Source organism: Perca fluviatilis, chromosome 3 (assembly GCF_010015445.1).
Source record: "Perca fluviatilis chromosome 3, GENO_Pfluv_1.0, whole genome shotgun sequence".
NCBI lineage: Eukaryota > Metazoa > Chordata > Actinopteri > Perciformes > Percidae > Perca > Perca fluviatilis.
In genome coordinates this window covers 45,211,221-45,237,722 of record NC_053114.1, presented here as the reverse complement: position 1 = coordinate 45,237,722, position 26,502 = coordinate 45,211,221, and the positions used below count along the sequence as shown (strand labels likewise).

Here is a 26,502-nt window from a genome sequence, read left to right as displayed (position 1 = left end):
GAATCAAACCAAAGTTTTAATTCATTGATTTAATTTGTGACCATTTCCAGCATCTGCTGCAAGTCATCCCCGCAACAAAACATATTTGTCATCTGCTAAAACAGTAAATTTTTAGGAACAGTTTCGGAACTGACCCCTGTGGAACGCCACAGGAAATACTAAGGCTTACTGACCGGTGTTACCCATTTGAACAAACTGACTCTTGTTTTCAATATATACCGAATAAAATCAGAAAACGCAACACTTTTGTTTTCGCCCCCCATATTTCATTGTATTTTTTTTTTTTTTTTTTTTAAATAAAAAAATGGGTAACACCTGTCAGTAAGCCTTAGTATTTCCTGTGGCGTTCCACAGGGGTCAGTTCCGAAACTGTTCCTAAAATTTACTGTTTTTGCATATGACAAATATTTTTTGCTGCAGGGATGACTTGCAGCAGATGCTGGAAATGGTCACATGAATACATTGAAACTTTGGTTTGATTCAAATAAGTTATCGTTAAACTTAAACAAAACTAAATTCATGATATTTGGAAATCGTACTATAAATACAGATGTTAAAATAGTAATAGATAAAATAGTAATTGATAATGAAATAATTGAAAGAGTCTATGAAAGTAAATTTCTGGGTGTTGTACTTGACTACAAACTGTGCTGGAAGCCCCACATTAAATATCTGTGCATGAAGATGGCCAGGAGTATTGGTATATTGAGCAAAACTAGATGCATATTGAACCGAAATACACTACATACTCTGTACCGCACACTTATTTTACCATATGTTATATTATGTGGAAGTTTGGGGAAATACCTACAAAAGCAACTTACAAAATATTTGCACATTGCAAAAAAGAGCAATCAGGATAATAAATCACACCGGGTACTATGAGCACACTAATCATCTGTTTTTGAATTCACATTTGCTGAAATTTATGGACATTGTTACATTTAAAATGACACAATTTAGGTTTAAAGTTAAAGAACATAATTTACCATGTAACATTTGTTGCAATGTTTAATGAAAGAGATAGGGGAATATGATCTAAGAGGACATTGTATGTTCAAACAACCTCTTGTGCGAACTGCTGTTGAAAGCATGTGTGTTTCAGTTTGTGTGGTGACCTTAAGAAATGGACTGAAGAATGACATCAAACAGAGCTATAATATCATTCAGTTCAAAAATACATTAAAGAAATCAATACGTGACCAATACAGAAAATAGACCAAAACTTAGGAATGGAATTGTAATGTAAAGGTATTGTTGTATATTGTTGTAAGTTATTGTAAGACCTGAAAGATTGTATGCTGTATTTGCATATATATTTGTTTTGTAATAATATATTGTGAAGTAGGACCAGGACCTAATAAGCTATTTGCTTCTGCCTGCTCCTTCTCGAACTTAAACTTAATCATTTGTTTTTTCTGTCTTTGGTAAATTCTGATTGTTTGCGTTTGAACTTTGGGGTTTTCGTTTTTTAATTTTTTTTATTGTTGCAACACTGTTGATTGTTCAAGATAAACAATAAAATGAAAGAAAAAAAAAATTAAATGAATTATCCTAACAACTTGGTCCTTCGAGCCGGATCCCAGACATCTGTCCCCCCCCTTCCAGGTTTTGGGTCCTAAAAGCTAATTTTGTCATTTGGTGACTCCTTGAACAACGACCTCCAGCTTGAATTGCTGTTTCCACAGAGGCCAGTTCCCGCTGGAGGGGAGGGAGGGTGACTGGTTCCTTTTTTGAACAGAGGACAGAACCACTGGAGATGGATTCCTAGGTGAGATAAATTGTATTTCTTTATTCAGAAAGACTACTTGTTTAAGACAAAATTGTGATAATGTCTTTATTTGGCTGGGCTATTCTCTTTCCTAGTGACTAGGGGTGCACGATTCAGAAAATGTCACGATTCAAGAGATTTTTAGGCTCAAGATTCGATTCAAAATCAATTCTCGATTAAAAAAAACGATTCACAGTATTGAAATGTAGTTACTTTTCCCCATGTGATTGCAGTAGACATACAATTTAAAAATAATTTAAATAAAAAAATATGAATTGATTTTTGGAATTCTATGAATCGAACTACAGACATAAGTAACTACTTAGCCTCATGGTTTGTTAATCAAAGCACAAGTAGAGCTGATGTGTGGCCACTGTGTGGAGACAGTTCGAGAACTTATCTTCCATGTTCCACAAACGGCACCCAACCCATGTCTCATACCGAGCAAGAAGGAGCGCTCCTGGTGGCACTTTTGATGACAGAGTGTACATTGAGGGATGGGTTGGGGTAGGTATAGGGGGGTTAAGGTTAGGGATGGGTTAGGGATGGCCGCTTCGAAGGGCACGGGCACAAGGGGACCACTAATGTGAGAACACACTTTAAAACCTCCTTAAAAAAAACAAAACAGGTTTGGTTATCTAAAAAGCCGTTTACATAGAACACATTTAAAGCGGGTTAAAAGAACCACTGGACAGGCCGGTCAGCGGGTTAGGGAAAATGACTAAAAATAGATGTAAAACTACTACAACGTAAGTAAGGACGAAGAAAAAGCTGTGTGTCCTGTCTGTGAGTTTTCTCTCCACCACGGTCACACGGTGGTTCCTGTAGAACAAGCAGTCAGAGATCTGAAGGAGCAGCTGAAATCTGACTTACAGTCTCTGCAGGACAAGAGGGACAAACACAGACAAGTGGAGGAAACATACGATGAAATAACTCAACACTCCAAGAAGCAGCTGCTGTCTACAGAGAGTCAGATCAGAGCAGAGTTCAACAAGCTGCACCAGTTCCTGAAAGAGGAAGAGGAGTCCAGACTGGCAGCTCTGAGGGAGGAAGAGCAGCAGAGGGGGAAGACTGTCAGCAGAGAGATGAAGAGGATTCAGGAGCAGATCTCCTCTCTGTCAGACAGCATCTCTGCTGTGGAAGCAGACCTGCAGAAAGACAGCGTGCCGTTCCTCAGCAGTTATAAAGCCTCTCAGAGCAGAGCCAGAGTCCAGTGCTCGCTGTCAGATCCACAGCTGCTCTCAGGAGCACTGAAAGATGTGGCCAAACATCTGGGCAACCTGTCCTTCAGAGTCTGGGAGAAGATGAAGGACAAGGTCCACTTCTGTCCCGTCATTCTGGACCCAAACACTGCAGCCTTCAGTCTCCATCTGTCTGATGATCTGACTAGTGTGAGATGTGGAGAAACAAAGCAGAAGCTTCCAGACAATCCAGAGAGACACAGCAGGTATTATAATATTCTGGGCTCTGAGAGTTTCAGCTCAGGGAAACACAGCTGGGAGGTGGAGGTGGGAGATCATCCTCGCTGGATTGTGGGTTTAGCCAAAGAGTCAGCTGACAGGAAGGGAAAAAGATATATTTCACCAGATTATGGAAACTGGTGTTTAGTACATCGCAGTAGAAAATACACTGATGGATCTGGTAAGAGTGTCACAGTGAAGAAGAGTCTCCAGAGGATCAGAGTCGAGCTGGACTATGAGGGGGGGGGAGGTGTCCTTCTACAACTCTGAAGACATGACTCACATCTGCACACAGAGACACTTTCACTGAGAAACTCTTCCCTTATTTCAGTATCGGTCCGGCTGGCGATGCTAAAACTGCAGAAATACAAAATCTGTCCAGCTGAGGTTTCTCTGCGAAGTTCAGAGAACTCCGAGAAGGTGGAGAGAGTAGAGAGCTCATGGTCATTTTTTAGGCGTTTTATGTGGTAGTGTTTTTTTTGGGCTGATACAGAATCCAGTTGGTTCTTTTTAAAGAAAATGTAGTGATCCAGGTTAGAAGAAGAATTAAGATTTGATGTGTTTTAGCAAATGACCTGATGGAAAACATTCCTTGGTTGTTGTTTGATATACAAAATATTACCAAAGCCCAGAATGAGAAACTACAGCTGAGCTGCTTTTGGTGTAAATGTGCTGCAAGAACTGGGATTTTAAATAAAAGTTTGTTTTTTAATTTCCAAGAATGAGTAAAAAACTTGGTTAGTTTATTTACATTTTTATTAGCCTGTCCAAACGCGTTCGACCGCAGCACGGGTCTCTTGGACACCCTCCGTGCCAGTTCACATGAAATGACATCACGTAGCTCAACGCCAGGCCAATGCAAAAATGTCAAACTGAATGGGTCCTGGGGACCCGAAGGACAACACAGGGATATCAGACCCAAACAGAATCTGCAGGGTTTAGTTGTTGTTTTGATCCAGACTGAAAATCTGCAGAATGTAGCCGACTAGTTTTTCAGCTTTGGGTGGAGATGTGTTAACATTCTGAGTTTAATTTAGATTTTACACATAAGAAGCTGGGTCCAGACTAGTCTAATGATAGCCAGACAGATTATTTGAAGTGTTTGTATGTCGTGTGTGTGTGTGTGTGTGTGTTCGTGTGTTAATCAAGAAGAAAGGGGTGTGTGTGTTCAAGTTGCGAGTTGTACGTTTTGTTAAAAAAATAACTAAATGTAGATCACAAACATAGTTTTTCCAGGAGAGAGATAAGAGCAAAAACCTTTTGGTTAATCCCTAAAGACGTTCTGTTTTTAGTGTTTCTGATTTGTTATTTTGATATTGTTTACCTAATAAACTGGCAGCATTCCCAGAATGCATCACTCTTAAAGTGAATGAGCCTAAATGTTTGGGAGGGGCCCAGAGTAGACTCTTAAATGACAGAAAGGGGAGAGAGTGGAGAGAACATTTGAAATGTGCATTTACTTCCTTTATTTGAACTTGTCTCTCAATCCTCATATGTTCTATTTTACTGGCTTTAATAGGATTTATTTTGATCAACAACAGGTTAGTTTGGACTTAGTATTGTTATGTATATGTAGCTCTGATTAGCATAACTTTTGTTGCTCCTATTAGTAATATCACTGTTATGTGTGTTCTCTTTTACAGCTAACTTCCCTTTTGTGGAATATAATTAGAATAAAAAATAAAAGTAATTAAAAAAATTACTTCACATACGTGCTCTCTCACATCACCAAGGGGCGAATCTGCACACCTTGTTTACTTGTCTACCTGTGTTTAGCATCATCTCAGCCTCGAAAGCAAACAAACATACTGTTGTGCTGTTCTTTCTCTACTAATGCAGCATCTATTCAACAAATTAGTAACTTTATAATGATATGACAAAATGTACTGTATACATACCTTTTTGCGGTCGATGCTTTAAACGCGCATCTGATGTCAGCCTTCTCCGCACAGCATGTGCTCTCCGTGCAGCGCGCAGTAACACGTGTCGAAAATAAATAACACGAGGCATCAGTGATGGTTTTTATTTCGCCTCTAGAGGCCGCTATTGTAATGCATGATGCCAGCAGACCATTCTCAGCTCTCGTGTACTGTGTAATGAATGACAGCCACTCCAGCAACGGACGCAACCAGGAAAAACTCAGTATGGATGTTTGCCTTTAACGATAGTTCCACCAATCAACTATCGGTGCCGATTAATCTGCAAAACCGATGAATCGACCTCTATTAGTTAGCGAACACTAGCTTGCTATTCCACCTAGCTTCCATGCTACATAAATAAGCTGGACAGAGTTGTCCCTCATTGGTTGATAAAAACCCTGCTTTCCCCGTTCTGTTGGCTCAGAGCTCCACAGCCTAATAAGCCCACAGGTATAAATTAGTTTTGCACCAAATGCATCGCAAAAAGTGTTGCAAAAGTCAAGGCGTGCAGATTCGCCCCTTGGTGATGTGAGAGAGCACGTATGTGAAGTTGCAGTGACAGATTTGAGAGGTTGTAATCACTGAGTTGTGGTTGTGATGGAAAATGTAAATGTTGCACTACAAGTCTGCAGCTGTCATTGTGTTCATGTAAATATCAATCTACACATTTTTGAAGATTTTTTCTGTGACTTCACATTCAGAATACAGGTGTGTGAACATTTTCTACGAGTGCAAATTTCAATTTACAAGTTGCACAACTGCACGAATGGAGAACTTCAAGTGACAAGCACTGGCCCGTGCTTCTGCCTTTGGCTTCCCAGTTTAACCATCCAGTCGTCAGACGAAGCCGGCGAAGCCATCAAGATGAGTTTCTCATCCCCTAACCCAAACACCCTAACTCTAACACCAACCCCCTAACCCAAACCACCATCCTTAACTAGTAGTTTTGGTGACTTAACTGTTGTCGCCGCATAATGGTCCCTTTTTGTCGCCTGAATTTAACTGTAATCTCCGCTGAAACGACCGGCAGCTCGTGGTGCTCTGTACCCGGTCACCTTTTTGTTTAAAAAAAATATTTTAACTTACTTTCAAGTATTATTAATGGAGATTTTGTATTATTTATATAGTAGTGTTTTTAAATTAATTTATTATTTAATACATCAGAGATTCCAGTTGTAAAACAGTTTGAGAGCCAGGGAACTAATCGATTAGACGACAAAATCTTCTGAGTGTTAGTAGAGCTTTAACTACTCCAAATTTTAAAATAAAATTAACTGTGTGTGTGTGTGTGTGTGTGTTTCTGTGCGTGTTTCGGCGTGTGTGTGTGTTTGTGTGTGTTTCGGAGTGTGTTTCTGTGCGTATGTTTCGGAGTGTGTGTGTGCTTGTTTCTGTGTGTGCGCATTTGTTTTTGTTTAAGTGTGTGTGTGCGCATTTGTGATTGTTTCTGTGCGTGTGTGTGTGTTTCTGTGCGTGTTTCGGAGTGCCTGTTTTACTATATTCGTGGGGTCCAAAAACCGGGGACTACAGTATCCTTTGTGGGGTCTGCACAGCCTCGTGGGAACCAAAATGCTGGACCCCACGAGTTTAAAGGGCTGTTTGAGGGTTAAGAGTTAGTTTTAGGATTAGGGTTAGAATTAGGTTATGGTTAGGGTGAGGGTAAGGGTTAAGGGTAATACAGACTTGTGTGTGTGTGTGTGTGTGTGTGTCCTGTAATCTCTGATTTTATACACAGCTGCTATGATTTGCTGTAAAGAGCTGTGTATAAACACAATATTGTATAAACAGATCTTAGCCTCGTGTACCATTAATGATAGTTTAACACCGTTTTATTTCTAGATACTTGATCAGATTATCATCTTAAACTGAACTACACCTTTCACTTCCTGAAGGTACATCAAATGTTGAATGATCCTGCTGTTAATAATTCACCTGGTGACAGGTGAGTGGAAAGGACAGTAGATTTTAGGGGGTTAGGGGTGGGGTAGGGTTAGAGTTAGTAATTAAGGGTTGTAATTTTCTGGTACTGGCCTATTGATCTGAACCAAAAAGGAGGGAATTGGAAGGGGTGTCGTGAAATGATGGATTATTAAGTGACTAGGTTCTTAGTGTAGAGGCAGCTCTCTCAGCCCATAATCCGGGGGACAGGGGTACGAGGCCCCAGGAAGGTGCGCCAATGGGAACACCGGGCAAATAAAATGGGAAGAAAAAACACAGAAAATACAATACAATGAGATCATGCAAAAAGGAGATAAATTAATAAGTGCTGGGTAAAAAGGCCAGTAAAAAGGTATGCAATCACATCTACCTGGCCGTAGAATATATAATAAATACATAAATAATTTCATAGATAATTCACAATTTATAAATAATTTAAGAATGTAATAAAAAGATAAAATAAGTGCTTGGTGATAAATTCAAAAAAAGAAACATGCAAAACACATCTAATAATTGATAATAAAATCAAGTGCATAAAGAAACGTCCAAAGAGGAAGGGAGAGAAAAATAAAAAAATAATAAAAAAAATAAATAAAAATAATAATAATAATAATAATAATAATAATAATAATAATAATAATAATAAATAATATATATATATATATATATATATATATATTTTTTTTTTAATTGTGTTGGTCCCATTGGGGTGGCTGATTTTGGCTGATTTATGGATCTGGATACAGAGTAGGGTAGAGAATGGATAACAGAAGGGATGTACAGGGGAATTTATTTGTCGTTTAAACCTGTGGGTGTGATGGTCCTGAGAAGGTGAATCCAGATTCTTTCTGCCCTCTTCCTCTGTCCCACAGTCCAACGGTCATTTGATTCTAAGCCAGAAATGATGAGGTGATTGGTTGAGTGTTGCTGGAAATGTATGACTAATGGTGTCGTGAGTTTACCTTGTTCAATATTGTAAAGATGTTGTTTAAGGCGTGTGAGAATGGTATGCTTACATACATATGTTTCGCATATGTAATGTTTGTTGCAGACAGTGCATGTAATAATGTAAACGGTATTGCTTGTATGAAGGGAGTACGACTGGAGGATGGGGTGGGATGTCCGACTGTGTGGGTTAAAAATAAATTTTCTGTTTTTGTAAAAAATGTTGTGTTGAGTGTTAACGGGAGGTCTATGATCAGTAAACTGGGAATGAACAAGTAGGTCATGGAGGTTTTTGTTTTTCCGATAGGCGGAAATAGTTTTATGGTTGGTAAATGCTTGATGTTGTGTTTGTAAAATGCTGAAATTGTGTTTAATGTAGTGATGTAATCTGGTGGTCTGTTGGGTGTAAGTGGATACAAACGGAATAATCGGGAAAGGAGTTTGGTTGGGGTTAGGATGAGGGTTGGGGTTAGGGTGGGGATGAGAGTTGCGGTGAGGATAAGGGTTAAGGTCAGGGTTGGGGTCAGGGGGAGGATATGGGTACGGGGTGGGATACTTGATCAGATTATCATCTTAAACTGAACTACACCTTTCACTTCCTGAAGGTACATAAACGATGATGAATGATCCTGCTGTTAATAATTCACCTGGTGACAGGTGAGGGGAAAGGACAGTAGACTTTGACATTGCTGAACGGAGCTGAGACACCATTACAGGGTGTGAGATCTCTGCAGGAAAAAACACGACGGGAAGATTTGAAGCAGTCAAGAGAAGGGACAGGAACTCGGTGAGTCTTGTTTTTGAGAGACATTTAGATACAAAGACAGATGGCTGAGAAAACTGCTCTTGTTGAAAGTGACCTGAACTGCTATGTGTGTTCAGAGACTTTCAGAGATCCTGTGTCTCTGAGCTGCAACCACAGCTTCTGTTCAAGCTGCCTGCACAAATTCTGGGAACAAGCTAACAAAAAAAACTGTCCCATTTGTAAAAGAAAATCATCAAATAACTTTCCTGGGGTGAACTTTGCACTGAAGGAACAGGCTGACAACTTTGCTGGGAGACAGAAATCTGGATCATCTGAGACGGGAAAAGGAGAGAAGAAGGTGGAGGTGGTGTGTAGTAAACACCAAGAAGAGCCTAAATTGTTCTGTAAGGATGAAGATAAAGTTGTGTGTACCGTGTGTGAGTTTTCTCTCCACCACGGTCACACGGTGGTTCCTGTAGAACAAGCAGTCAGAGATCTGAAGGAGCAGCTGAAATCTGACTTACAGTCTCTGCAGGACAAGAGGGACAAACACAGACGAGTGGAGAAAACATACGATGAAATAACTCAACACTCCAAGAAGCAGCTGCTGTCTACAGAGAGTCAGATCAGAGCAGAGTTCAACAAGCTGCACCAGTTCCTGAAAGAGGAAGAGGAGTCCAGACTGGCAGCTCTGAGGGAGGAAGAGCAGCAGAGGGGGAAGACTGTCAGCAGAGAGATGAAGAGGATTCAGGAGCAGATCTCCTCTCTGTCAGACAGCATCTCTGCTGTGGAAGCAGACCTGCAGAAAGACAGCGTGCCGTTCCTCAGCAGTTATAAAGCCTCTCAGAGCAGAGCCAGAGTCCAGTGCTCGCTGTCAGATCCACAGTTGCTCTCAGGAGCGCTGACAGATGTGGCCAAACATCTGGGCAACCTGTCCTTCAGAGTCTGGGAAAAGATGAGGGACATGGTCCACTTCAGTCCCGTCATTCTGGACCCAAACACTGCATACCCCTGTCTCTATCTGTCTGATGATCTGACCAGTGTGAGATGTGGAGACACAAACCAGAAGCTTCCAGACAATCCAGAGAGACACAGTAGGTATCCCTCTGTTCTGGACTCTGAGGGTTTCAGCTCAGGGAAACACAGCTGGGAGGTGGAGGTGGGAGATCATCCTGACTGGAATGTGGGTTTAGTCAAAGAGTCAGCTGACAGGAAGGGAGAAAGATATGTTTCACCAAAATATGGAATCTGGTGTTTATTACATCGCAGTGGAAAATACACTAATGGATCTAAGAGCCTCACAGTGAAGAAGAGTCTCCAGAGGATCAGAGTCCAGCTGGACTATGAGGGGGGGGAGGTGTCCTTCTACAACTCTGAAGACAAGACTCACATCTACACTCACAGAGACACTTTCACTGAGAAACTCTTCCCTTATTTCTGCATCAGACCAGCTGGCGATGCTAAAACTGAAGAAATCAAAATCTGTCCAGCTGAGATTTCTCTGTCAGGTTCAGAGAACTCAGAGAAGATGGAGAGAGGAGAGAGCTCAAAGTTGTTTCTTAGGCGTTTTAGGTTGAAGAAAATGTAGAGATCCAGGTTAGAGGAAAAATTAAGATTTGATGACCTGATGGAAAACATTCCTTGGTTGTTGTTTGAGACACTAAATATTTCCAAAGCCCAAAATGAGAAACTACAACTTTGCTGCTTTTGGTGTTAATGTGCTGCAAGAACTGGGATTTTAATTAAAAATGTTTGTTTATTAATTTCCAAGGATGAGTAAAAAGCTTAAATGTTATGATCAGACCCAAACAGGATCTGCAGGGTTTAGTCGTTGTTTTGATCCAGACTGAAAATCTGCAGAATGTAGCCGACTGGTTTTCAGCTTTGGGTGGAGATGTGTTAACATTCTGAGTTTAATTTAGATTTTAAACATAAGAAGCTGGGTCCAGACTAGTCTAATGACAGCCAGACAGATTATTTGAAGAGGATGGAGGAATGAATCCAGGAGTGTGCTTGTGAGATGTTTCTACTAGAAAATGGAGAAAGTAGCTGAACTTTCTGGGCACTTCTAGGCAGAAGCTTTGTGCTGGGGAGAGACGTGTATGATGGGCTGATGATGTCATTTATACATATGTTTATTTGGTTTATTGTCTATTTTGTTGAATGACCTGGAATATTGTAGTTGCTGTGTGTGTGTGTGTGTGTGTGTGTGTGTGTGTGTGTGTGTGTGTCTCTGTGTGTGTGTCTGTCGTTCAAGTTCCGAGTTGTAGGTTTTGTTTTTTTGTTAAAAAATAACTATTTGTTCATCACAAAAAACAAGTAATTTTTCAGGAGAGAGATGAGAGAGAATACCTAAGGATGTTGTTCTGTTTTTAGCGTTTCTGATTTGTTATTTTGATATTGTTTACGTAATAAACTGTCAACATTCCCAGAATGCATCACTCTTAAAGTGAATGAGCCTAAATGTTTGGGAGGGGGCCCAGAGTAGACTCTTAAATGACAAATGGGAGAGAGTGGAGAGAACATTTGAAATGTGCATTTACTTCCTTTATTTGAACTTGTCTCTCAATCCTCATATGTTCTATTTTACTGGCTTTAATAGGATTTATTTTGATTAACAACAGTTTGGTTTTTACTTAGCATTGTTATGTATTTGTAGCTCTGATTAGCAGAACTGTTGTTGCTCCTATTAGTAATATCACTGTTATGTGTGTTCTCTCTTTTACAGCTGACTTCCCTTTCGTAGATAGAATTAGAATGAAAGCTAAAAGTAATTTAAAAAAGTGAATAACTTTCTGAGAATGAATTTATATATTAATTAGAGCTGTCAGTTAAACGCGTTATTAACAGTGTTAACGTAAACCCACTTTAACGGCGTAAATTTTTCTATCGCGAGATTAATGTTCTTTTTGGCCTAGCAAACTTTGTAGTTTTTTCACATGATGTTGCAACAACTACTAACGTTAGAAAAACTACAACACCACACCAGAGCTAGCTAAACTGGAAACACAACAACAGGCACGCCGCACACACTTGTTTGGGCTTGTGAGCCAGCCAAAGAGTAGTAGGCTAAGATTACGTTTTGAGTGGATGGCGAGCGAGAGACGCTGAAATGGATGCCAATACGATTCTGAATGGAAAGTTTACTTTTAAAAAGTTGCCAAATGGTTCCATTAAGCAATATCTGGAGCACTACAAGGCAGAGCCTCTTACTAGCATGGATGACCGTCCCAAGGAATGGTGGTCCACACATGAAAGGGCACACAGTGAAATTGCCCGCTTTGCACCAAAGTACCTTCTGCAAGGTTGTTTTCACTGTCTGGGCATGTTGTACAAAAGAAGTGAGCTTCCCTGTTGTCTGAAAATGTCAACAGGCTCGTCTGTTTGAGTAACTGGCTCAAAGCAAAGAAGTAGTAGGCTTACCTTTTATTGCTAACCGTTACTGTTCATTCTTTCTGAAATGAGAGGCTGGGTTGATGAGCCTCTGGTGAATAAAGAGCAGTAGCCTGACTGCCATTTTTAAAGCAAACTTGAGAAAAGTAAAGTATTAAGCCATGGTTTAACGGCATTATAGGCTGAGTCCTAGTTTACCTTACATGTGCACTTTGTAATTTTATGTTGGATCGCCCTGTTTTGATCCCTCAGAAAGGGCTGTTTTCACCTTTTATTGATGGACAGTGTTACATTGTGTAAGAGATTATTTGCTCCAAGTGAGAATGTTAGTTGGAAATTGAACACTACGGTATATGGCAATGTTGTTTTCAATAAAAAAAATAAAATAAACATTTGTACAAAGCAAGCCGATCCACTTTTCCATGTTGATAAGAGCATTAAAATGAGAAAAAAAAGAATGGGATTTAAAGAAATTAAGGGACATTTAGAATAGATAAAAATGTGCGATTAATTGCGATTAATTGAGTTAACCATGACATTAACGCAATTAAATATTTTAATCATTTGACAGCACTAATATTAATACATTCATGTTTATAAATATTGTTAAAGATATGTTTAGTTTTGGGTATGACTGTTTTGCATAATTGTAATTATAAATTATATTATATAAGTGATTATTGGCGGTTTGTTTTTATTGAGGATAAATGTTCTACTGTCATTTTAATGTTCATTTAAGAAAAAGATTAAATGTTTTTTGATAATAAAGAGACGTGGTTGACTTTATAGGCTGCTTATCTGTGTTACGACAGAGAAAGACGCAATTAATGTTACTGTAAAATTTGGAGTAGTTTTAGCTCTACTAACACATTTTGTCGACTAATCGATTAGTTCACTGGTTCTCAAACTGATATATTAAAAACTAAAACATTTAAAAACACTTCTATCGAAATACTACATCTCCATTAATAATACTTAAACAAGTATCACTATAAAGTAATTTAAAATGTTTTTTTAAGTAATATTTTTGTTTAGATATCAGCTGCGTCATGGACAGAGTGAGCATACATCTATAATTAGCTTAAAGATGTGATGGTAAGATAGTAAGCAGAGGTCAAATAAATGGTTCAAAAACACAGATCATTGCTCTAAACAGGAACTATTAGGATATCATAAAAAGCTGCTGTAGAGGGCTTTCAGCAGTAACTTTTTGTACTAAGCTCTGAGTGCTGTAACATTAACTCCTTGCTTGCGCAAGTAAAAATTAACTTCTGTGTTCTTGTCTATTCTTTTTGTTGTTAACGGTCTCATTTACAAGGTTGTTGAAAACATGGCAGTAGTCACTGATGATACAATGGAGTGTATATCAATTGAATTATGTATGGAAAAAAATTAAGAATGTCATAGTAAGTTGTGTGTATAAGAAACCAGGATCCAACATTAAAATATTTACAGAAAAAAATGGAACAAATGTTTAATAAAGTAAAGCATAAAGTCAACTAAATCTGTGTGGATTTCAACATTGACTTATTAAATCCCAAACACAAATTGACTATAGAGTTTATTGAAACATTGTATAGTTTGAGTCTTTTTCCAACAATCACAAAACCAACCAGAACAACATCTAATGGTGCCACTCTGATAGATTTTTGTACAAACAATATGGAAATCAACTCTTCAAATGGAATATCGATTAATGATATAAGTGACCACCTGCCAATCTTTGTGACTCATGATTGTAATTATAGTGGGAAAAGGGAGTGCAATGAGATTAAATACAGGAGAATAAGAACCGAAGAAACTAACTGCATTTAGAAATGAGTTAATAAAGTATAATTGGAAGGAAGTAAGCAAGGATGCTGACCTTAATACTGCATATGAACTATTTTTAGACTTATTTGCAACTCTATATAATAAAACCTGTCCGATAAAACAATATTGCAATAAAAGGGGTATATTCAGAAAAGCCCTGGAAGTCCAAAGCAATTCAAAATGCCTGTAAAAAAGAATACCCTTTATAGGAATTTTACAAAATATAAAATGAAAGAATCTGAGTTAAAATTTAAGAAATATAAAAATAAATGATCTAACATAATGAGGGTATGTAAGAAGGATTATTATAATTACTAGAGAATAAAAATATAATGTGAAAGGAATATGGAATACAATAAAAAACAATACAGTTGTCCCCGACGCCCCGGGGAGCCGCGCCAGTCACCCCCAATGACCTGGGAAGCTGCGCCAATGCGGGACCTGAAGCATTACGTAGGGGTGGCGAATGTTGGTGAATATCGAGAGGTTTGATGCACAAGGTCTGCGGTACTCTGCCATGGCAAATGTAGTGGTTAACAGTTCATCTCCATGCATATACAGACTACCTTTAACAGTTCTCTACTATAAACAAACCTCTTAACCCCCATGACCACAGGGGACAGCAGAGAGAAATGAGAGTGACAGAGGGTGGAGGGGGGGAGGCAGGTGTGGTGGTTGAAGGAGCAGGGGACGTGTATAGGTTGTTGGAAATGGTGTCATAGGCGCCGATTGATATTTTCCTCCGTGGGTGCTCACAGGCGCACGTTTAAAAAAAAAAAAAATTTGTCAAAAGTTGTTTGCATTTCAAAACCTTAGAAAATGGACAGCGGCCGACACGAACACATGCTATTAACTCGAAAAAAGTAGGCTTTCAACTTAGGACAGCGCCACTTCTAACAAATGCAGATAGGATTGGAGATGAGAAGTTTAACCGACACGTAACCGTGATCAGCTTCGTGGGAAATTAAGAATCAATGCCACCGACATAATCAATCACACTATAACGGACTCTCCACTTAGCACCAACTGCAATGTTTAATTGCACGGTATCAGCGCCTATGAATGGTGTTGATTTTGGATTGAAAAAGTAGGAGAAAAGAGTTACATTTGTCCACTGTGAAGGTTGTAGAAACTTTGTCAGGTGGGTTAAGAAGTTTGTTTATTGTAGAACACCAGGGGAGCATGCGAAAGCAAAAACCAAAACGTAACGGTAGGAGGTAAACATTAGTAATTTTTAGAAGTGTGAGCTGCAAGCTCTGTGATACATTCCCATTGCAAATATTCCATTAACATTGATTAACAGGGCAAAACTCTTATACATTGATTATAGCGCCCACTAATGGCCGATCTTTGCCAAATTTGGTACAAATCCTCAGAGCGGCATGCCGAACGAGCAACACATCTACAGTTCTATATTCGGAGTCATCCAGTGCAAAAACAAACCATTTGAACATTATAACTCATAAAGGACAAACTATTAACATTTCTTACACACAGTATATCAATCTTGGTTTTAACAGTATGGATTAATTTCACAAAGACCCGAACAACTCTGGACTTCTAGGGTGGATGCAAAACCTTCTGTAAGGGCTAGGAAGACAAAAAGAACACCAGCAGAAAGGGGCAACTGTTAGCTGTTGGCTCCAAAAGACCCTACGTTTTGACTATTTATAATTATGAAGTTATAAAGTTATGAATCAGAAGTGCCGTTTGGGGTTGTATACAACATGCTCGACCTCAGAAGGGGTTAAAAGGCCCAAAGTGATATATGTTGACTATAGCGCCCCCTAATGGCCGATCTTCACCAAATTTGGTACAGAGCCTCAGACCGGCATGCCAAACGAGGATAACAAGTTTCGTGTTGATTGCTTTCACTGTGGCAGAGATATTACAATTGCAAATTTCCCATTTAAATGCATTGAGTTCTTGGCCAAAACAAATAAACGTTGCTTATAGCGCCACCTAAAGGCCGATCTTAGCCAAAATTTCAAGTTATTTGCTGATAACATTTAATTTGGCCGAGATATGATATGATATGTGTGTGGTAGGTAGCTAGCTAGTAAAATTTGTTTGGTCGTCAAATGCGCATACTTTAACTAGCAAAATTCTTTCCATAACTTTTGGTCAGGTCCGTCTGGAGATGCTAACTACCACGTTTCGTGCAGATCGGTCGCACAGCCTAAGACGAGTTCGAAAAAGTTGGTTTTGCCCATTGTGCGATATTGCGAAAAAACGTTTGCGCGGAAATGGGCATGGCCTATATCACGTAATTCAGCTCGATTCAAGGAACACGTGGATGTAAACATTTCTAATGTGTAATGTGGGAGTGAAAGACAAAAACATTACAGCGCCACCTAGTGGTCCATATGTGTAATTTTTGGTAAGTGTGGTCCAGGGCCCATTGACCATCTACCCTGTAAATTTAAAGCTGTTCACATTAGTGCAAGTGGTAAATTTAGAAATGTGTCCCATAGGCCACGCCCACTTTGACCCTTCGGTACCCCATTCTAGGGTTTCATTTTGGCCGAGCTATGGCAAAGTTGGTGTTTTCACAGTTAGCTACACAAATTAGTTTGTGCGTTATATGCATAAGTTTTAGTCAGGTCAGTCTGGAGATGCTATGTACCAAGTTTCGTGCAGATCGGTCGCACGGTCTAGGAGGAGTTCGAAAAAGTATGTTTTTGATAAATCGCGATTTTTCATGCATAAAAGTCTAGGCGGAAATGGGCGTGGCCTATATCACGTGATTCAGTTGGATCCAGTGAATGCGTAGATGTATGTTTTTTGATTGTCGGAAGTACGGTGTGGGAGTTATAGGGCCAAACGCGTTTTTTCTGCCATAGCGCCACCTAGTGGTGGAAATGGGTAAATTTTTGTGCCTGAGGTCCTTGCGGGGTTTTGGACCAGTCCTGAAAATGGCAACCCCCCACCATGTACGGTTTAGGCTGCAGTCGGAGTTTTAGGCGGAGAAGAATAATAATCAGTAGAAAAACAATAGGGTTCCACGCTCCGCTGGAGACGTGAACCACGTTGCCTTGCAACACACGGTTCCCATGTCCCCTCGGGCTTGGACCCCTAATAATACATCCATAGGTTTACCGCTCCAGCGGAGAGGCTGGCTCGTTTGGACAGCTGCTATGTTTACAAGAGTTTGTCCAAAGTTCAAGATTGGTTGCAAATTAAGATAAACAGACTACAAACTGACAACTTTCATTTTAGCTCGTTTGTAAAGTCGCTATTTGCAGAGTAGAGCTGTGTTTACACAGCGCGGTGGACAAGAGTGGACAGCGCATGCAGAGCAGTTTGAGATATCGGTTTCTACATGTTTATGCCTGTAGAACAGGTAGGTGGGTATTGATAAGTATAGAACTCAACAGTCCCGCCCCTCCTCTGAGAGTCCTTGGGTTCCGGAAGTAAATTTCCCGTTCATTTCTCCCATTGACGTCGGGAAAAATACGTACATAGAGAGATTTAGACCATGCATTAGGCTAACCAGATGGTACGTGACTCATATGAATACAAACATACCATTTTGAGTGAAAAAAACAACAGAAAATCCAAAAAAAGTCAAAGGTACAAGACTGTGTACATATCGTCATTTCAGAGGGAAGGAACTACTCATCCCATAAACCACCGCACACCACTGAATAAAGGAAGCTACGTTAGTTTAGCTAACAGCTAATTCGGCTAACCGCTAGCTGAGACAGCATGTAATAACTTTTAAAGACCCTCAAAATAAAACCGGAAAATAAACGTTAACATATATAACTGCTGTTACATCAGCTGTAGCTTGCTTTCCCCAGTGTTTAGTTTAAATTAATGTTATTTTAGACTGAATCAAGCGGTCAGCTAGCGGTTAGCCAAATTAGCAGTTAGCTAAACTAACGTTAGCTTCCCGGCGGAGGCTAACGGCAGAAGCGTGGAACAGATCGTGATTCGTGCAGTGTCGTAACTCCTCGTGACTGATCGTACGGGCAGCTCCCCCCCCCCCCCCTCACCAGCATGAGTTCCACCAATCAGAGGAGTCACTGTGGTATTGTGGGATTGTTGAGGATTGTGGGTAATTAAGTACTTATCCAAGACATCGCGAATAAAAGACGTTTATCTCAAAACAAGGTTGGTGCCACATGATTTTTGGCGTCTATGATTATATAGAATCACTTCGTCACGTGGGCATGCTGGTTTTAAGTCTACCATCGACGGCTTTGGGCAGGATTGTTGAGCTCTATAGACTATTTAGTCATGGAGGGTTTATTGTAGGCTACTTACAGTAACGAGTGTAGCGTTAGTTCATCTGCGCCATCGGCGGTAAATAATCCCCGGTAACGTTTCCAGTCAGTTACATGTGCTGCGTGAAGTAACGCACACACCTCGGCCCTGCTGTATGTGTACGCGCAGCGCGGGCATTGCTGTTCAGAATCCCGTCTATCTTCCAAAATGCAACGCTTGTATCCAAATGAATTGGTTATAAAGTACCTGAGGTGAAAATGTGAAATGTTAACATTCACATGCTTCATGCCACTCTGTATGACGTATGCTGATGCAGCAGACAGAGTCACAGTCACTGGCCCATACTGGCCAATCAACTAGCCTGACATACATTTTACTGGCCCCGGACCATTGCTTGGGTCGAGCCCTGGGGTGTGTGTGTGTGTGTGTGTGTGTGTGTGTGTGTGTTCTGTAATCTCTAATCTTTGCTGTAAAGAGCTGTGTATAAACACTATATTGTATGAACAGATTTTAGTCTTGTGTACCATCAATAATGATAGTTTAACACAGTTTTATTTCTAGATACATGATCAGATTATCATCTTAAACTGTACTACACCTTTCTCTTCCTGTAGATACATCAACGATGCTAATGTTGAATGATCCTGCTGTTAATAATTCACCTGGTGACAGGTGAGTGCAAAGGACAGTAGACTTTGACACTGCTGAACGGAACTGAGATGCCATTACAGGGTGTGAGATCTCTGCTGGAAAACACACGACAGGAAGATTTGAAGCAGTCAAGAGAAGGGACAGGAACTCTGTGAGTCTTGTTTTTGAGAGACATTTAGATACAAAGACAGATGGCTGAGAAAACTGCTCTTGTTGAAAGTTTCCTGAACTGCCATGTGTGTTCAGAGACTTTCAGAGATCCTGTGTCTCTGAGCTGCAACCACAGCTTCTGTTCAAGCTGCCTGCACGCATTCTGGGACCAAGCTAACAACAAAAACTGTCCCATTTGTAAAAGAAAATCCTCAAAAGGGATCTCCTCTCTGTCAGACAGCATCTCTGCTGTGGAAGCAGACCTGCAGAAAGACAGCGTGCCGTTCCTCAGCAGTTATAAAGCCTCTCAGAGCAGAGCCAGAGTCCAGTGCTCGCTGTCAGATCCACAGCTGCTCTCAGGAGCACTGACAGATGTGGCCAAAATTCTGGGCAACCTGTCCTTCAGAGTCTGGGAGAAGATGAAGGACAAGGTCCACTTCTGTCCCGTCATTCTGGACCCAAACACTGCATACCCCCGTCTCTATCTGTCTGATGATCTGACCAGTGTGAGATGTGGAGACACAAACCAGAAGCTTCCAGACAATCCAGAGAGACACACTTACTTTTTCTCTGTTATGGGCTCTGAGAGTTTCAGCTCAGGGAAACACAGCTGGGAGGTGGAGGTGGGAGATCATCCTGAGTGGTTTGTGGGTTTAGCCAAAGAGTCAGCTGATAGGAAAGGAAATCGAATACATTCAGCAAAATATGGAACATGGGGTTTATTATATCAAAGTGGAAAATACAGTTATGGACATAAGTGTGAGACTATCACAGTGAAGAAGAGTCTCCAGAGGATCAGAGTCCAGCTGGACTATGAGGGGGGTGAGGTGTCCTTCTACAACTCTGAAGACAAGACTCACATCTGCACTCACAGAGACACTTTCACTGAGAAACTCTTGCCTTGGTTCAGTATGGGACTGGCTGGTGATGCTAAAACTGCAGAAATCAAAATCTGTCCAGCTGAGATTTCTCTGTCAGGTACAGAGAACTCCGAGAAGGTGGAGAGAGGAGAGAGCTCAAAGTTATTATTTACACATAAAAAATAATAGATTTGATATGTTTTAGCAAATGACCTGATGGAAAAACATTCCTTGGTTGTTGTTTGATAAACAAAATATTTCCAAAGCCCAGAATGAGAAACTACAGCTGAGCTGCTTTTGGTGTAAATGTGCTGCAAGAACTGGGATTTTAATTAAAAATGTTTTTTAATTTCCAAGGATGAGTAAAAAGCTCAAATGTTATGATCAGACCCAATCAGAATCTGCAGGGTTTAGTTGTTGTTTTGATCCAGAATGAAAATCTGCAGAATGTAGCCGACTGGTTTTCAGCTTTGGGTGGAGATGTGTTAACATTCTGAGTTTAATTTAGATTTTACACATAAGAAGCTGGTCCAGACTAGTCTAATGATATCCTGACAGATTATTTGAAGAGGATGGAGGAATGAAGGGCTGCCGTCTATTCAGGAGTGGGCTTGTGAGATGACAGGGTGGGGGCGTTTGAAAAGATGTCATTTAAAGTGTTTGCCAGATTGGATGTTTCTACTAGAAAATGGAGAAAGTAGCTGAACTCCTAAGAAGCTTTGTGCTGGGGAGAGACGGGTATGATGGGCTGATGATGATGTCATTTATACATATGTTTATTTGGTTTATTGTCTATTTTGTTGAATGATCTGGAATATTGTAGCTGCTGTATGTATGTATGTATGGTTCAAGTTGTGAGTTGTATGTTTTGTTTTTTGTTAAAAAAAAAAAAATTGTTGAGCACAAAAAAAAAATTTCAGGAGCGAGATGAGAGAAAAAACCTTTGGTTAATCCCTAAAGACATTGTTCTGTTTTTAGTGTTTCTGATTTGTTATGATATTGTTTACCTAATAACCTGGCAACATTCCCAGAATGCATCACTCTTAAAGTGAATGAGCCTAAATGTTTGGGAGGGGGCCCAGAGTGAGAGAGACTCTTAAATGAGAACATTTGAAATGTGCATTTACTTCCTTTATTTGAACTTCTCTCTCAATCCTCATATGTTCTATTTTACTGGATTTAATAGGATTTAATGTGATTAACAACAGTTTGGTTTTGACTTAGTATTGTTATGTATTTGCAGCTCTGATTAGCATAACTATTAGTAATATCACTGTTATGTGTGTTCTCTTTTACAGCTAACTTCCCTTTTGTAAATAGAATTAGAACAAAAAATAAAAGTAATTTAAAAAAGTGAATAACTTTCTGAGAATCAATCAATCAAGTAATCAATCAATCAATCGTCCATCTATCTAAACAGGAGTATTTACTGACAAGATGAAAGCTAAAGTCATCCCATTGTATAAATCTGGTGACTCACTTTTTTTTTTTAAATACTATAGACAGATATCCTTGCTTTCTTGGTTCTCAAATATTCTTGAAAAACTATTTGTCACAAGGCTAGACAATTTCACTGATAAAAACAATTTACTAATCGACAGTCCGTATGGATTCAGATCCCGTAGATCAACGTCTATGGCACTAATTGAGTTAGTAGAAAGATTAACAAATTGTATGCAGTGGGGATTTTCATTGATCTAAAAAAAGCTTTTGATACTGTCGATCATGAAATCCTGTTAAAAAAATGGAAAGGTATGGTATCAGAGGTGTGGCCTATAACTGGATAAAAAAACCATGCTGAACCAAATTATAAACTCAACACTTTTGTTTTTGCCCCCATTTACCATGAGTTGAACTCAAAGATCTAAGACTTTTTCTACGTACACAAAAGGCTTATCCATCCACCTCACAGGTGTGGCATATCAAGATGCTGATTAGACAGCAGGATAATTGCACAGGTGGGCCTTAGGCTGGCCACAATAAAAGGCCACTCTAAAATGTGCAGTTGTCTGGGGGGCCGAAAACCAGTGAGTAAAAAAACATGAAAAATGGGGGGCAAAAAGAAAAGTGTTGCATTTTTTTATTTTATTTAGTATATATTGAAAACAGGAGTCAGTTTGTTCAAATGGGTAACACCGGTCAGTGAGCCTTAGTATTTCCTGTGGCGTTCCACAGGGGTCAGTTTTAGGCCCGAAACGGTTCCTAAAATTTACTGTTTTTGCAGATGACCGATTTTTTTGTTGCAGGGATGACTTGCAGCAGATGCTGGAAATGGTCACAAATGAAATGAATAAATTAAAACTTTGGTTTGATTCAAATGAGTTATTGTTAAACTTGAACAAAACTAAATTCATGATATTTGGAAATCATACTATAAATACAGATGTTAAAATAGTAAGTGATAATGAAATAACTGAAAAAGTCTATGAAAGTAAATTTCTGGGTGTTGTACTTGACCACAAACTGTGCTGGAAGCCCCACATTAAATATCTGTGCATCAGGATGGCCAGGAGTATTGGTATATTGAGCAAAACTAGATACATATTGAACCGAAATACACTACATCCGCTGTACCGCACACTTACCATATATGTTATATTGTGTGGAAGTTTGGGCAAATACCTACAAAAGCAACTTACAAAATATTTGCACATTGCAAAAAAGAGCAATCAGGATAATAAATCACACCGGGTACTATGGGCACACTAATCATCTGTTTTTGAATTCACATTTGCTGAAATTTATGGACATTGATACATTCAAAATGGCACAATTTATCTTTAAAGTTAAAGAAAATAATTTACCATGTAACATACGTTGCAATGTTTAAATGAAAGAGACGAACTGCCATTAAAAGCATGTGTGTTTCAGTTTGTGGGGTGACCTTATGGAATGGACTGAAGAATGACATCAAACAGAGCCATAATATCATTCAGTTCAAAAATACATTAAAGAAATCAATACGTGACCAATACAGAAAATAGACCGAAACGTAGGAATGGAATTGTAATGTAAAGGTATTGTTGTAAGTTATTGTAAGACCTGAAAGATTGTATGCTGTGTTTGCATATATATTTGTTTTGTAATAATATATTCTGAAGTAGGAGCAGGACCTAATAAGCCATTTGCTTCTGCCTGCTCCTTCTCTAACTTAAACTTTAACATAATGTTTTTTGTCCTTGGTAAATTCTGATTGTTTGCGTTTGAATTTGGGGGTTTTAATTTTATTGTGTATTTTGTTGCAACACTGTTGATTGTTCAAGAAAAAAGAAAATGAAATTAATAATTATCCTAACAACTTGGTCCTTTGAGTCGGATCCCAGACATCCATCCCCCCACTTCCAGGTTTTGGGTCCTAAAGATTTTTAGGCTCAAGATTCGATTCAAAATCTATTCTCGATTAAAAAAAACGATTCAGTGTTTAAATGTAGTTACTTTTCCCATGTGATTGCAGTAGACATACAATTTAAAAAAGTTTAAATTAAAAATATGAATTGATTTTTGGAATTCTATGAATCGACCTACCGACATAGGTAACTACTTAGCCTCATGGTTTGTTAATCAAAGCACAAGTAGAGCTGATGTGTGGCCACTGTGTGGAGACAGTTCGAGAACTTATCTTCCATGTTCCACAAACGGCACCCAACCCATGTCTCATATGGAGCACGAAGGTGCGCTCCGGGTGGCACATTTGATGACAGTGTGCACATTGAGGGATGGGTTAGGGTTAGGAATGGGTATAGGAATGAGTTAGGGTTAGGTATAGAGATAGGCAAGGTATAGGGATGGGTTAGGTATAGAGACGGGTTAGGTATAGGGATAGGTTAGGGATGGCCGCTTCGAGGGGCACAGGCACAAGGGGACCACTAATGTGAGAACACACTTTAAAACCTCCTTAAAAAGCCAGGTTTGGTTATCTATAAAGCCGTCTACATAGGACACATATATTAAAAGTGGGTAAAAGAACCACTGGACAGGCCGGTCAGCGGGTTAGGGAAAATGACTGAAATAGATGTAAAAACAACTACAATGAAACCCATTTGAAGTTATCTGTTCAATAAAAGTTCTTGTAAGTTGTATTAATTGGAGAAGTTCTTTAAAAAGATATTAGAGAAAAGTGGATGCGCGGTGGCCATCGTTAGAAACCCAGACTGTCTCAATCTCACTTCTCATATCTGATATCTGTTATGCTGGGAAAGTATCTCGGACTCAAGAGGTTTAAGTCAAGCAATTCAGGATTTGTCCAATTGTAATGCTCATGCTCTGCATAAAGCTATCCTCTATTCTAGCTGTAAGGTCTTCCTCTAACTCCGGGAGAGAACTGGGTTGGCCACCCAACACTAAACAACTGATTAATAGAAGTGTAACTTAAGTGAGAGACGTAAATTTAGTCCGACTGGGTAAAATGAACACTGCCATGCAACAGGTTTCCTGTTAAAGTTGCTGAGAAATAAATATGTTGTCAAACTGGTTTGGTGTGAGTCAGCCTGTTAAAATGTTCGCCTGGTGAGAGGTTAGTGGAAATGAAAGTAGATTTTAACATTGCTGAACGGAGCCGAGTCGCGATTACAGGGTGTGAGATCTCTGCTGGAAAACACACAACGGGAAGATTTGAAGCAGTCAAGAGAAGGGACAGTAACTCGGTGAGTTTTGTTTTTGAGAGACATTTAGATACAAAGACAGATGGCTGAGAAAACTGCTCCTGTTGAAAGTTACCTGTGTTCATCTGAGACAGAAAAAGGAGAGAAGAAGATGGATGTGGTGTGTGATAAACATCCAGAAGTGCCTAAATTGTTCTGTAAGGATGAAGATAGAGTTGTGTGTCCTGTCTGTGAGTTTTCTCTCCACCACGGTCACACGGTGGTTCCTGTAGAACAAGTAGTCAGAGATCTGAAGGAGCAGCTGAAATCTGACTTACAGTCTCTGCAGGACAAGAGGGACAAACACAGACGAGTGGAGGAAACATACGATGAAATAACTCAACACTCCAAGAAGCAGCTGCTGTCTACAGAGAGTCAGATCAGAGCCGAGTTCAACAAGCTGCACCAGTTCCTGAAAGAGGAAGAGGAGTCCAGACTGGCAGCTCTGAGGGAGGAAGAGCAGCAGAGGGGGGAGACTGTCAGCAGAGAGATGAAGAGGATTCAGGAGCAGATCTCCTCTCTGTCAGACAGCATCTCTGCTGTGGAAGCAGACCTGCAGAAAGACAGCGTGCCGTTCCTCAGCAGTTATAAAGCCTCTCAGAGCAGAGTCAGAGTCCAGTGCTCGCTGTCAGATCCACAGCTGCTCTCAGGAGCACTGACAGATGTGGCCAAACATCTGGGCAACCTGTCCTTCAGAGTCTGGGAGAAGATGAAGGACATGGTCCACTTCTGTCCCGTCATTCTGGACCCAAACACTGCACACCCCCGTCTCGGTCTGTCTGATGATCTGACCAGTGTGACATATGGAGACACAGAGCAGAAGCTTCCAGACAATCCAGAGAGACACAGCAGGTATCCAGAGGTTCTGGGCTCTGAGGGTTTCAGCTCAGGGAAACACAGCTGGGAGGTGGAGGTGGGCGATCATCCTGACTGGAATGTGGGTTTAGTCAAAGAGTCAGCTGACAGGAAGGGAGAAATACAAGCTTCACCAGAATATGGAAACTGGTGTTTAACATATCGCAGTGGAAAATACACTGGTGGATCTGCTAAGACCCTCACAGTGAAGAAGAGTCTCCAGAGGATCAGAGTCCAGCTGGACTATGAGGGGGGGCAGGTGTCCTTCTACAACTCTGAAGACAAGACTCACATCTACACTCACAGAGACACTTTCACTGAGAAACTCTTCCCTTATTTCAACATCAGTCCGGCTGGTGATGCTAAAACTGCAGAAATCAAAATCTGTCCAGCTGAGGTTTCTCTGCGAGTTTCAGAGAGCTCAGAGAAGGAGGAGAGAGCAGAGAGCTCAAAGTCGTTTATTAGGCGTCTTATGTGGTAGTGTATTTTTTGGGCTGATACAGAATCCAGTTAGTTTTTTTTTAAGAAAATGTAGAGATCCAGGTTAGAAGAAGAATTAATATTTGATGACCTGATGGAAACCATTCCTTGGTTGTTCTTTGATACACAAAATATTTCCAAAGCCCAGAATGAGAAACTACAGCTGAACTGCTTTTGGTGTAAATGTGCTGCAAGAACTGGGATTTTAATTAAAAATATGTTTTTTATTTCCAGGGATTAGTACAAAGCTTAAAATGTTATGATCATGATGATGTCATTTATACATATGTTTATTTGGTTTATTGTCTATTTTGTTGAATGATCTGGAATATTGTAGCTGCTGTATGTGTGTGTGTGTGTGTGTGTGTGTGTGTGTGTGTGTGTGTGTGTGTGTGTGTGTGTGTGTGTGTGTGTGTGGGGTTCAAGTTGTGAGTTATAAGTTTTGGTTTTTGTTAAAAAGTAATTGTTAAGCACAAAAAAAGTAATTTTTCCAGGAGAGAGATGAGAGAGAAACCCTTTGGTTAATCCCTAAAGACATTGTTCTGTTTTTAAGTGTTTCTGATTTGTTATTTTGATATCATTTACCTAATAAACTGGCAACATTCCCAGAATGCATCACTCTTAAAGTGAATGAGCCTAAATGTTTGGGAGGGGGT

General features: G+C 39.9%; 2 protein-coding genes across 2 annotated transcripts; both read left to right on the top strand.

Moving 5' to 3' along the window:
• Positions 1-8,648: 8,648 nt before the first annotated feature.
• Positions 8,649-26,065, top strand: LOC120555436 (nuclear factor 7, brain-like). The gene is made up of 3 exons (XM_039794126.1): positions 8,649-8,817; positions 18,825-19,276; positions 24,584-26,065. The coding sequence occupies exons 2-3, from the start codon at positions 19,053-19,055 to the stop codon at positions 25,845-25,847; spliced, it is 1,488 nt and encodes a 495-aa protein (XP_039650060.1). The 5' UTR covers positions 8,649-8,817; positions 18,825-19,052; the 3' UTR covers positions 25,848-26,065.
• LOC120555433 (nuclear factor 7, brain-like) lies at positions 8,775-10,374 on the top strand. The gene has a single exon (XM_039794121.1). The coding sequence runs from the start codon at positions 8,858-8,860 to the stop codon at positions 10,361-10,363; it is 1,506 nt and encodes a 501-aa protein (XP_039650055.1). The 5' UTR covers positions 8,775-8,857; the 3' UTR covers positions 10,364-10,374.
• Positions 26,066-26,502: the final 437 nt, after the last annotated feature.